General features: G+C 40.3%; 1 protein-coding gene across 7 annotated transcripts in view; it reads right to left on the reverse strand.

Annotated features, from left to right (window-relative positions):
- LOC129706266 (lysine-specific demethylase 7B-like) overlaps window positions 1-14,234 on the reverse strand; it is a 72,759-nt gene that overhangs the window by 9,042 nt on the left and 49,483 nt on the right. For 4 of the 7 annotated variants that reach the window (XM_055650415.1, XM_055650417.1, XM_055650416.1 and 1 more), the window contains exons 15-17: window positions 13,745-13,842; window positions 12,382-12,533; window positions 1,625-1,830 (exon numbers count right to left, since the gene is read on the reverse strand). In XM_055650415.1, coding sequence (XP_055506390.1) covers window positions 1,625-1,830; window positions 12,382-12,533; window positions 13,745-13,842 — 456 coding nt within the window. Of the gene's footprint in view, window positions 1-1,624; window positions 1,831-5,815; window positions 5,865-12,381; window positions 12,534-13,744; window positions 13,843-14,234 lie in introns of those variants that run through there. The other 3 variants (XR_008725026.1, XR_008725027.1, XM_055650419.1) reach the window with 2 other exon arrangements.

Below are 14,234 nucleotides of genomic sequence, written 5' to 3' on the forward strand. Positions count from 1 at the left end.
TTTTTGAAGGAGATCACAGGCCTATTAGTCTAGCATATGTAGAAACCTCATTGTGCATGTCAACTGAATACTTGGATAAACTAATCGGAGATATCCAATCTAGGCATATTGTGTCCTAACAAATACATCTGAATTCTGAGGCAGTAACATGGGCAGAAGAACGAGTGGAATTTATATGGACTTCTAGAAGTGCTCCATGCAGCCCAAGAGGACCTAAAACTGACATGAATTGACAAGATTTACTTGGATGATACAGGGAATACAAAGTTGTGGAAATAGGAGGAGCTGATAAGAAATGACTTGGAGGTCTTAAATTAGTAGTGCTCTTGGCAGCACAGACTGAAATTGTTTCTATTTCTGGGGAAAGGGCAAAACTGAGGCACGAGTCATCCAATCCGAATGCAAGAAAGTTGTGGCAGTTTTCAAATAGTAGAGTGTCATTCAGAAACCCAAGTTTGGAAATGATGGCAATCTATGGGTAAGTGAAACAGCTAATGGAAAGTTGGTGTCTATGTCAAAAGGAAGGGCATTAAAAGGAATGGAACAAGCGTCAGTTATAAAGTTCAACCAGAGCTTTTATCTGGAGTACGAGAAAAACACTGAACTTTTTTTTTTCTTGAAAAATATACTATCTTGGAATGGGTGTCAGGCAGATTTGAATAATGAGGTTGAAACATTACATTGGTTGAATGCAAAATGACACAAAGTGCTGGAGTAACACAGGTCAGGCAGCATCTCTGGAGAACACAGATAAGTGACGTTTTAGGTCAAGACTGTTTTTCACTGGAATGAACACATTTAGTTTATATTCTATCACGCAAGGAAGATTAAGGTCGTCTAAATAAACAACTTCTCATGGATAGAACAAATTTCATATTTCCTCCGGTGAAGGATAACAGAAACAATTACAATGTTTCAAAGCCCTTTGGACAAGTACTTGGACGAAAGGCATAGAGGGATATGGGCAGAATGCAGCCAAATGGGATTGGTGTTGTTAGGTATCACAGTTGGTATGGATGAGCTGAGTCAAAGGGGTCTGTTTCTGTGCTGTACCATTCTACGATTCCATGAAAACAGGATTTCAAGCTTAAAAATTAAAAGCTCAATCATTGACGTAGCGATGTTTTAAAACACTGTAAATATATATACACACTCACTTTAAAAAAATTTATCAAGGAGTGGTTGTTGAAAAATTCAAAATGAAAAGATTTTCATTAGGCAAAAATAATAAGGATTATGAAACAAAGCAGATGGATGGAATTACAATGTAAATTAGCTGTTATCTTACCAAACAGCAGAGCAGGCTCAATGAACAATGTAATCTAATGCTGTTCCCATGTTCCTTGTACACCCTCAGAAACACTTCGCCACCCTCACCATTACCACACATTTCTACCTCCAACTCTCCCCCAAGTCAACCCTCACCACCTCAACCAGTTTACCCTGCTCCAAACCTATCTGCTTTTCCAGCACACCCACCCCACCATTACTGGTGTTATGCTGATGGATCACCATCTGTATGTGGAACTGCAACGATTCTAGTCCACATTCCACCTGCAAAGTAGGATTCTCCTACTTTGTTTTGTAATCCTGAGTACACGTACAAACACACTGAAATACCCACCACAGTCTGATGCCCTGGAACATGGGCTCAGTTCTCCTTTCTCCCGCCTATTAGTTCTTATGCCATGATGTGACTTGGAAAGGTTCCTTTTATCCAGGCTGTCCCTATTCTTTCTTGGGCTGTTGCGAAGGTCTGAGTACTGCAAGGCTGCCATTGAAAGCATGCCCTGAATGGCCTCGGTTGTACTTGGAGATGGTGGCTGTACCCTGAAATGCAGCAAGGAAAATTGTTGGGCGTAGGTAATGTTTTCTCTTCCCAACCACCCATTTACACAAATACAGTGCCCTCCATAATGTTTGGGACAAAGACCCATCATTTATTTATTTGCCTCTATGCTCCGCGATTTGAGATTTGTAATAGAAAAAAAAATCACATGTGGATAAAGTGCTAATTTTCAGATTTTAATAAAAGCCATTTTTACACATTTTGGTTTCACCATGTAGAAATTACAGCAGTGTTTGTACATAATCCCCCCATTTCAGGGCACCATAATGTTTGGGACACAGCAATGTAATATAAATGAAAGTAGTCATGTTTAGTATTTTGTTGCATATCCTTTGCATGCAATGACTGCTTGAAGTCTGCGATTCGTGGACATCACCAGTTGCTGGGTGTCTTCTCTGGTGATGCTCTGCCAGGCCTGTATTGCAGCTATCTTTAGCTTATGCTTGTTTTGGAGGAGAGTCCCCTTCAGTTTCAGCATATAAAAGGCATGCTCAATAGGGTTCAGATCGGGTAATTGACTTGGCCACTCAAGAATTGACCATTTTTTAGCTTTGAAAAACTCCTTTGTTGCTTTAGCAGTATGTTTGGGATCATTGTCTTGCTGTGGAATGAACCGCCGGCCAATGAGTTTTGAGGCATTTGTTTGAACTTGAGCAGATAGGATGTGTCCATACACTTCAGCATTCATTATGCTACTACCATCTGCAGTTGTATCATCAATGAAGATAAGTGAGCCAGTACCTTCAGCAGCCATACATGCCCAGGCCATAACACCCCCACCACCGTGTTTCACAGATGAGGTGGTATGCTTTGGATCTTGGACAGTTCTTTCTCTCCTCCATACATACTCCATACTTTGCCATCACGCTGATACAAGTTAATCTTTGTCTCATCTGTCCACAAGACCTTTTCCCAGAACTGTGGTTGCTCATTTAAGTACTTCTTGGCAAACTATATCCTGGCCATCCTCTTTTTGCGGCTAACAAGTGATTTGCATCTTGCAGTGTAGCCTCTATTTCTGTTCATGAAGTCTTATGCAGACAGTGGTCATTGACAAATCCACACCTGACTCCTGAAGAGTGTTGCTGATCTGTCGGACAGGTGTTAGGGGATTTTTCTTTATTATAGACAGAATTCTTCTGTCATCAGGTGTGGAGGTCTTCCTTGGCCTGCCAGTCCCTTTGCGATTAGTGAGCTCACCAGTGCTCTTTTTCTTCTTAATGATGTTCTAAACAGTTGATTTTGGTAAGTCTAAGGTTTGGCTGATGTCTCTAACAGTTTTATTCTTGTTTCTCAGTCTCATAATGGCTTCTTTGACTTTCATTGGCACAACTTTGGTCCTCATGTTGATAAAACAGCAAAAAAAAAGTGTCCAAAGGTAATGGAAAGACTGCTGAGAAAGGTGCTGAGAGCTCTCTTATACCTACATTAAGGAGGCATTTAAACACACCTGAGCAATTACAAACACCTGTGAAGCCATGTGTCCCAAACATTAAGGTGCCCTGAAATGGGGGGGGGAACTATGTATAAATACAGCAGTAATTTCTATATGGTGAAACCAAAATGTATAAAAATACCCTCTAATAAAATCTGACAATGTGCACTTTATCACATGTGATTTTTTTCTATTACAAATCTCAAATTGGGGAGCACATTATGGAGGGCAAGGTATGTCTCTACTAACAAGGAGTTCACACAACCTACCCCACCAACACTGTCAATGTTGACGTCATTTTCGACGCAAGAGATTCTGTAGCGTGGCAGATTCCCTTCCACACATTAGCTGAACTCTGTTATTCTACACTGGAATGAGGAATGGAGGAACATGCTATTCATCCCTGAAATCTGTAGAATGCTGATAATTTTGAAATATTATTAAAAAAATGAAGATAGTATCAAATTTCACACAAGGACGTGAAATAGGCAGACACATGGAAGATGTAATTTAACACAGAATGAAAGATTCAGAGTGGTAGGAAAACTGGCGATGTAATAAAAACGAAACAGCAGGGTGCAGGAATAGAGGTGTGCATGACAGAGAAAGCATTTATATCAACGGCATTATCGGCATAATCATAAAGTACAAAGTTAGGAAGACATGCTTAATCTTTTAAAACTGAAATTGTGTTACTTTCTGAATACTGCATTTTGGAATAGACTGAAAAAAGGACAAGAATTTATATCGGAGGAGTTAGTAACCCTGAGAATGCAGACTTAAGAGCCAGAAGAAGAGCAGGATATTTTCTAAATCTGGAATGACTTTTGGATGGTGAAAGCTGATGCAGTAACAACAAAGAAAACTGGCTACATATTTTAAGAGATCTGTTAAGAGCTACAAGACATCAGAGCAGAAGCAGAATTAGGGCTCCGTCAGCCTGCTCCACCATTCATGACGTTAGTGGCCTCGGTTCCACTCCCACCACTCCCCCCACCCCACCCCCGACCACTCCTGCCCACAGAAAAATTGCACTACTACTACTGCATGTACGTATATATATTTATTGCTCATTATTCTATGTTTGCTCTTCTGGGGAGATGTTCGCTCTTCTTTGCAAACAGCAATTTTAAAACAGCAGAAAAATTGAACATTTGTTCCGAATGGGTGGTATTTTTGTTTGACAAATCTCCTCCCAATGTTATAATCTATGCTTAACATATTTATATTTCTTTATAATTCATTTGCTTGTTTAACTTCCACATCCACTTTCCTGTACTAAAGAGTTCCACATTCTAAGTAATGTTGAATGGCAGAGCAAGTGAGGTATTTACTATGCCTGATGTTATTTATGTTCTAACTTTGTATCTTTTATAACTTGGTTAAATTGCACTCAGTCCCTTCAGAGTCATTGATATTAAAAATTGTCAATAACCAACGTCCAGACACTGCTAAATAGCACTAGTCAAACCATATTTATCCCATGTTTACCCCAACTCATTTGTGCTGATAATGAGCTCTCAATCCATTGTTAGACTATTGGATTCATCCACAAGTACATCAATTCTAGACAACCCCTTATTTGATATTGTAAATGAGTTTGAAAATCCAAATACGCTACCAACTGGTTTCATATCAACTGTAATTTTAGTTACAACTAAAATTCTCATCCTTTTTACTTCGCTCAATCACCAAGTGTCTTGCTTCAGCGCTCCTAACGGCACCTTTAAATATAACACAAGAAAACAGGAGCTAGAGTAGGGCATTTGAACCCCTCAAGCCTGCTCCACCATTCAATATGGTCACGGTCAATCTGTCTGAAGCCTCATCTTTACCTCTGTGCCAATTTCTCATCACCCTCAATCCCCTGATCCATCTAATATATGTATCTACTTCCTCTTTAACTACTCCCAATGACCTCGCCTCCACAAACCTCAAGGTATAGAATTCCAGAGATAGCCACCATCTGCAAGAAGTTCATGCAACCTCCTTTTTAAATATCCACCCCCTTATCATGCAACTGTGCATCCTTGAGATTCTCCCTCCAGGTTCTCCCACGCTGGTCGGCACAGACTCAGTGGGCCAAAGGACCCGTTTCCCTTCTGTATCTCTAAACTAAACCAGTGGAAACATCTCAATATCTATCCTGTCCTAATCCCTTACAGATCTTGTACATTTCAATAAGATGATCTTTCATTCTTCTAAATTCGGAAGAATATAAATCCAATTTCTAATATTCGGAAAACTCTCATCCCAAGAACTATGCTAGCAATCATTTTTGGAGTGCCTCCAATGCCAAAATATCCCTTTTTAAATAAGGGGACCATAATTGTGTACAGTATTCCAGGTGTGGCCTTCGCAGCACTAGTACAACTGTAAGGATGCTTCACTATTTTAAACACCAAACCTCTTTCAATAATGCCTGAATGCTATTTACACATTGAACTAAATTTGCCAATTTTTCATCCACTCATTCAACCTACCAATATCCAGTTGCAGACTACCAATATCCTCATTGAAACATGCCCTCTCCTGCTATTTTCATGTCATCGGCAAATTTGGATACCTTGCACAGAACACCTATCATTTGGGTCACAAATATAAATTGTAAATAACCAAGTCAAGAACCTTAAAACATCCATCCAGTGTGAAAAAGAGCTTCCTATGTGATAAACAGTCTTTCATCAAGCTAACACACTTCACCTAACATGAGCTCTTGTTTTGTGCAAAAGCCTTTCATGTAGCACTTTGTTAAATGTCTTTTAAAAATACAAATACATTATATAAACAGGTTGCCCTTTGTCAACTGCTACATCGAGAACCGTAGGTTCCCATTATATCTCCCCTCCCCCCCAGTTTAAACCCGAGGGGTAACTTTCTTTTTACACTAAGGGTGGTGGGGTCTATGGAACAAGATGCTGGAGGAGGTAGTTGAGGCAGGCACTATCACAACGTTTAAGAAACATTTAGACAGGTACATGGATAGGATGTTTATAGGGATATGGGCCAAACGCAGGCAGGTGGGACTAGTGTAGATGGGACATGTTGGTCAATGTGGGCAAGTTAGGCCGAATGACCCGTTTCCACACTGTATGACAATATTCTTAAAGTGCTCCAACAAACTTGTTAAACATGTACCTTTCATAAAAACAGGTTGACTTTGTTTAATAGTTTAATTACATTAAGTTTTGTTAAATAACTTTTTTACTTAATTATAGACTCCAGCATCTTGCCAACAACACATGTTAAGCCAATAAACCTATATTTGCCCGCTTTTCATCTTATTCTCTTCTCATACAATAGGGTGATGATTGCTGCTTTCCCACTCCCTGAATTAAACCATGTTGTAATCACTACTACTCTTGGGATCCTTAACCACAATATTTTAATCAATCCTATCTTATTACACAAGACCAAATTTAAAACAGCCTGTTCCCAGTAGGTTCTGTAAAAGGGGGAGAATCTGTAAAACATTGTGCTAAGGAACAATCCCTGGAACACTTTGCCTATTCTTCGGGGCAGCTTGCCAGTTTGATTTGTCTAATTAACATGCAGATTAAAAGCATCCATTAATTTCACATCCTTCTTTCTTGCCTTTGATATTTCCCATTTAAGCACTGACCTACATTTCGAGGCCTACAGACCATACCCAGCTATGTTTTCACTCCTCCGCTCTTCATTATTTGCACCCAAACAGATTTTTGCCACATTCTGCTATATCTATATGACTCAGCACATACTCATTCCTTCCTGGATTAGCAAAGCTATCCACCGACCCTCTAGCGTACTTTGTTGGAATCTCAAATAATCTGGAATATAGATCTTGCACCTCTCATAACCCTGCAATCGCAGTCTAGATAACCACATCAGATCACACTCGCACACTATCATTTGCACCATTAACTACTTATTCTTATTACATTTACTTTCAAATAACAATCTTTAAGCTTTGATTTTTGGCACTTTTTACTTAAACTAGATTCACTTTCTGTTGCACATATTTTCTGTCCTTTCCTGGCAAACTTTGATTTTCATTTCCCTATCACTATCCTGTACCACTGCTCTCCTACCTTTTAACTTCTTAAGCTAACCGCCACACGAAACCCTACACCATTCCAAATGAGTTTAAAGCCCTGTCAATAACCTCATTTACAGGATTCACCAGACACTGGTTTCAGCACAACTCAAATAATTCAGTTCTAACAAACTGTTCCCTGTTCCCCAGTACTGGAGCCAGTGCCCATGAATCAGAACCCATGTCTTCACATTACTCATGTCAGTCCAAATGGCCTATTCTTCCTTTTGAAAAACAAAACAAAAAAAAGCAGATGTTGGAAATTTGAGATAAAACAGAAAGTGTTGGAAATACTCAGCAGACCAGGCCTCATTTATGGGAAGAGAACTAGAGTCAACATTTCAGGTCGAAGATCCTTTGTCAGAACTGAAAAAGAGATGCAAGCCACTTGTAGAGTGTGGGTGAGCTGTTGTCACTGAAAGAGTAAACCCACGGCGACCATGCGGTTAAGCTATAAACAAGGTTCCTGGTCAGTGAGTGAATTAAAGTAGTTAAGAGATTGAGAATATAAAGAAAAGAATGTGGAAGCCACAAAATGCAGAGCAGGAAGACATGCCCAGTTGGTTTTAGAGCAATGTTCAGTCATGATGTAGAAATATCATGCTGGATAGAAATGCATAGTCAATATGGGTTGAAATCATGAAGAGCAGAAAGACATGTGTGGGAATGTGACCTCTTGATAGGGCAGAATGTAAATGGGGAAATATCCAGGATGTGCTTGATGGGAACTGCAATTGTCTCAGGAGATTTTAATCCAGATATTGAATGAAAAAGCAAAATTGGAAATGCATTTGTACAAGAAGAAATTGTGGAGTACATCAGGGTTTGCTTAAAGCATTCTGTTATCGAACCTATTGACGAAGAGGCAGTTTTAGATTTGGTCACTCGTAATGAGAAAACATTAATAAGAGGTCTTGTAGTTAAAGATCTCCTGGAAAGTAGCGACCACGACGTATTAGAATTCCACATACAGCTTGAAGGTGAACACTACAGTGCCATAGGTCCTTTCTTCCACTTAAATAAGGACAATTACAATGACATGATGGAAGAGTTGTCCAAGGTGGACTGGAAGAATAATCCAAGAGTATGTCATTAGATGAACAGTTGGGGATATTCAAACTACTAGGTCACAACACGTAGCAGGAATTTATCCCAATTTTAAAGAGGAATTCCATTAAAAAAAATGCAAGATCTGCAGTTAATATAAAGGAAGGATAATGTTAACTGCAAAGCTGGGCTACAAAGTGGCAAGGTCTGGTGGAACATGGGGGACTGGGAAGTTTTTAGGATCCATCACCAAAAAAACAAAAGAAAACATTGATTTTGTAAGTGAACGTGTAATTTGAAAACAAATAAGAATTTATATGCTCATATAAATAGGAAGATGGCGATTAAAGTAGATTTTGGACTTCGAGACTGGCGAAATATAAACAAGAAGCAAAGAAACGGCTCATAAGTTAAAGAAACATTTTGCATCAGTCTTCACCATGAAAGAATGCTAGAAATATCCCAGAGATAACAGATGGGAGCAACTTAAAAAAATCCCAATACAAAGGACACTAAAGTATAAGAGGAACTCACTGGGTGAAAGGCAGACAAATCACCAGGTCCACATGGCCTGAATCCATGAGCTTTAAAGAAAGTGGCTACAAAGATAGAGGGTCCATTGGCTAAAACTTTTCAAAACTCACTAAATTGCAGGAGGGCACAAGATTGGGAAATGGTCAATGTGACTCCTTTGTGCAGAAAGGGAGTCAAGGAGGTAGGATACGAGAGGTCAAGCAATTGTTGGCAAGATGCTGGAGTCAATGATCAAAGAGGAAATAATGAATCATTTACCAAAGCAGAATACAATCAAACATTATCAACAGTTTGACAAATTTGCACAAATGCTTTGAGATGCAACAGGGAAAGGCAAGAGACATTGAGGAGATCTAGCTTTCCTAAAGGCATGACAAGATGCATACATTAAAAGCCCAAGGTATTTGAGGCAGTGCATTATCATGGATTGAAAACTAGACATTACATAGAAAATCAAAACCCAAACATTAATTCAGTTCCTCTTTTCACAGGTGCAATTTCTGTTTTATTTTAATTTTCAGCATTAGTTTAAATTTTTTTAATTTACTGTTGAAAAATTACAGATAGCAATTTTAAAGTTCATTATTAATTTTTCTTGTTTTTATTAACAACCTGGGGTACACTTTATCCATGCTGTAATTTATTCGTGTTCAAAGATAGCAAACCCAATAATAATCCTACGGTAATAACTCATTGCACAATACAAAATCTTCTGGGCTATTTACCAGCTGTATTCTCCGATAGAAAATGGACTTTGTATTATGGAATGCAGAGTAGAATTTACATAAGATATCAAAGTAGGTGAAAAGTAACAGTAATATCAACTGACTTCTTTGCATATCTGTTTTATGAAATGCAAAGGAAAATGGATGAAAACACCAGAATGGGAAAAAAATGTTGAAACTGAAATGCAAAAGAGAGTAGTTGCTGGAAAGCTGAAAAAGAAAGCTGAAAATATTCAGATCAGATAGCATAACAAAAAAGAAAAATTAAAGCAATGTTAAAGATTGCTGGGGAAAAAATAAAGTACCAGAGTAACTCTGTGGGTCAGACAGCATTTCTGAAGAACATGGATAAGTGATGTTTCGGGTCGGGACTCTTCTTCGGACTGATAACGGTGGGGGAGAACATAGAAAGCTAGCAGAGAGGAATGGCAGGACAAAGCCTGGCAAGTGATAGGAGGACACAGGTGACGGAAGGTTTTCGCTAGGCATATGGTTGGACAATGGTCAGTCGCTGGTTGGGTCCTATGTGGGGGATATAAGCAGGGCAAGTCAATTTAATTCTCCATCCCACTTTCATGTCATTTTCCATCTAGGACGCTGCAGCCCTCTGGATTCAATGTGAAATTTCAGAATTTCAGATAGCCAATCTTTCATGTAGATGTCACAACTGACCAGTTCAAGTACAAGGTCAACCTACTGTAACGGTAATCCAGTTTCACCTTACCGGCATGCTACTCTAGCTGCTGGAGATTACCTGCAGAGTTTGATTTCGGATTTCCAACTGCTGTGAATTGTGACCTCAGTTTCACTTACATGTTTTTCCTCTTTCTGCTGCGCTTATTGACTTTACCCAATGGTCATCAACCTTACACCTAATGGAAATGGTTACTGCAGTTCTGGTTTTCCCATTACAGGAAAGATGTAGAGGCTTTGGCGTGTGTGCAGAGGTTTACCAGAATGCTTCCTGGATTGGTGGGATTCCGCTAAAGGGAGAGATTAGATGGACTTGAATTGTTTTCTCTGGAACAGAGGTTGAGGGAAGACTTGATAGAAGTATATAAAATTACGAGAGAGAGAGATAGATAGGGTAGACAGTCAGAACCTTTCCCCCCCAAGGTGTAAATGTCCAAATATATGGTAGAGGGCATAGCTATAAAGCGAGGAGGAAAGTTTAATGGAGATGTGCAGATCAAGTTTTGTTTTTAAAAGAGAGCAGTACGGGCCTGGAACACATTGCCTGGGGTGGTGGTTGAGGCAGATACAATTGTGGTTTTCACATTGGCACATGGAAGTGCAGGGAATAGAGGTATATGGATCATGTAGAGGCAGACAAGATCATTTTTAGTTTAATTTGGCATCATGTTTGGTTCAAACATTGTGGGGCAAAGTCTTTTCCTGCACTGTAATGTTCTATGTTCATCCATTTATTTAGATGCATCACTTTTCTACCAGTCACCAGGGCTTCTTTATCTCCAAGCAACTGCAACCTACTTTTGCTCCATATTCAAACCACTGTAATGCCCACTACATTTAGATCAGAATCATTAATAAAGGGACAGAGTATTAAGACTCATGAACACTACTGGCAACAAATTCCTTGTCACAAAAACTCCAATCATTGCCTTTGCTTCCTGCCACTAACCCACTTTTGTATCCCACTTACCACTAGCCTGTCATGTGGAGTTTTTTTTAAAAATAGCCTATCATGTGAACATTTGTCACAAACCTTGCTAAAATGCAGGTAGACTACATAAAATGTACTGACCTCAATCCTTCCCAAGAACCTTCTTATAAAAATGTAATGAGGTTAGACAGACAGTACCTCCCCCTAAATTTGTGCCAATTTCTCACTAATTAATTATTGCATTCTAAAAGGTTAATAATTTCCTACAAAGCAACTCCAATAAACTGCTCAGCACCAAAGTTAAACTAACCAGTCTGCAGTTCCTCAGTTTATTCCTTTTTTAAACTATGCCACCGTGTTATTGGTCCGACAACCTTAGGCCAAGCAGGACTGAAAATTGTAGTCGGAGCATCTGTAATTTCCACTCTTTATTTTAATATCCTAGGATGTACATAACCTAGATTGAGCAATTGCTCATTTTCAAACTTACTACAACCCTGGTGTCATTCCCTCTTTTGGCTGTGAAAGGAATCATGAAGTTTTTATTACCATCCTTACCTATATCCTCTCCCTCTATTGATCCCTAACAGGTCTTTCTCTTTCCTTCACGATTCTTTGCCTCATGTACTTAAATGTCTTTGGATCTTACTTGCCAGTATTTTCTGAAACTGAAATGACCCATGACTCCTTGCATGCCTAGGAAGGAACTGCAGATGCTGGTTTAAACCGAAGATAGACACAAAAAGCTGGAGTAACTCAGCGGGACAAGCAGCATCTCTGGAGAGAAGGAATGGGTGACGTTTCAGGTCGAGACCCTTCTGACAGGTCAGTCTGAAGAAGGGTCTCGACCCGAAACGACACCTATTCCTTCTCTCCAGAGATGCTGCCTGTCCCGCTGAGTTACTCCAACTTTTTGTGCCTATCTCCCTGTATGCCCACATGCTGCGCTTCAACTCTCAGTGCTATGTCAGAGCTACATCGTGTTCATTTTGAACATCTTTATCAGACCTTCCCTAAACCCCTGATCAAAGCTATTTGTCCCATTTCTATCTAGTGACTCCAAGCAATTGAAGTCCTTCATCTCTAACTTACCTCTCAACCATGCTGTCCTTCTTGCAACGCTTCAGACTCGTCCTGGGCTTCTCTGGAACTTGGTGGGATTTACCAGTCAATGAATTATTTGTCAAATCATTCTTCCCACTATCACTTGACTGGTCATAGCCTTCATCCCAAGAACTTAACTTCTGCAGAGAAATTTACATTAGTGTTGAAGACGATAAAGAATTGCATATCTTCAAGCTATGCTCAGTTGGCAACAAGAGCTTTGTTTAAGAAAGATTAGTTTAGTTTAGAGATACAGCGTGGAAACAGGCCCTACAGCCTACCGAATCCACGCCAACCAACAATCATCCCGTACACTAGTTCTATCTTACACTCAAGGGACAATTTACGAAAGCCAATTAACTGACAGACAACTGTCCATTCTGTTGGGACTGTTGGGAGATAGAGATGAAAGGAAGTGCGGCAAGAGGTGGTATGTGGTTGGTGGATCCAGGTGAAGAGTTGATTGATTCCAATATTTTCAGTTCTCTTGTGTCTCCAAGGGTGGAGGAGAACCATAGGAAGGAGAGGAAGTAGAGGACTCAATTGCAAGGACAGCAGACGGGAGTTTCTGTGGCTACAAAACAGAATGCTGGATGATACATTACTTCTCTGGGGCAGGGCCAAGGGTGTTTCAGCACAGCTGCAGGGCAGTCTAGAGAAGAGGGCTTGGTACTCCCGAATGCAAAAGACATTGGTAGAAAATTATGTAGGGTATTGTAATACGAGTTTAGCATGTTAGGTAACAGATTAAAGAGCAGGACCTCCGAAATTGTAATATCTGGATTACCATGTGCTACTGAATACAAGAATAGGAGGATCAATCAAATGGACGCATGGCTAAAGGGATGGTGTAGGAAGACAAGTGTTACATTTTCGGATCACTGGAAATGTTTGTTGGGTAGGCTGGACCTGTATGGGAATGGATTCAATATCCTTGCTGAAATGTTTGCCTGTACAACTGGGACATTTTGACCTCATTTGGCTGGGGAAATGGGACAATTTGGGGGGGGGGGGGGGGGGGGGGGGGGGGGGGGGGGGGGGGGGGGGGGGGGGGGGGGGGGGGGGGGGGGGGGGGGGGGGGGGGGGGGGGGGGGGGGGGGGGGGGGGGGGGGGGGGGGGGGGGGGTGATACAAGAGCATGATAAGGCATCTTGTAGTAAGGGATTTGAGCAACACAATATTAACATTTCCTCCCAAATTTAACCCTTCACACTTAGGTGAGGCAGGAGAGCTTTTAATGTCAGCATGTAAAGCCCCGTATGAAATGGGGAAATGCTAGATCTAATCCTATGAAATAAAGCTAGGCAAGTAGATGAAGCGTTCTAGAACTGGCAGAACACTAAAGCAAGCACCTGTATGCTGTATTCCTCCTTCATATCATCAGAGTTATATTGCTCAGATGATTCAGACGTTCCATCCTGAATTTCGATTTTTACACTCTCAAAGAACTCTGAAAAATAAAGAAGATGCGGGGTGACTAATAACATGCAAATTAGGAACAGGAGAAAGCCACGTGGTCCCTCAAAACAGCTCAAACCACTGAATAAGATCACAGTTGGAATTAATGTAATCTCAACTCCACATTCCCATCTACTTATGATCTTCAATGCCCTTGAGCAAAAACAAACTGTTGGAGGAACTCAGCATCTGTGGAAGGAAACCAATAGCATTTTAATTCGAGTCCCAAACTGACAGCACCTGTAGTCAGAATCAATCCTGGGTCTCTGGTACTGTAGAAACTTTGCCAGTGTCCCGCCTTAAACATTAGCTGTCCTAAACCTCCCACTGACCATTTCCCCACAACAGATGCCTGACCCACTGAGATCCACCAGCAATTTGTTT

This window comes from Leucoraja erinacea, chromosome 19, assembly GCF_028641065.1.
Source record: "Leucoraja erinacea ecotype New England chromosome 19, Leri_hhj_1, whole genome shotgun sequence".
NCBI classification, from domain to species: Eukaryota; Metazoa; Chordata; class Chondrichthyes; order Rajiformes; family Rajidae; genus Leucoraja; species Leucoraja erinaceus.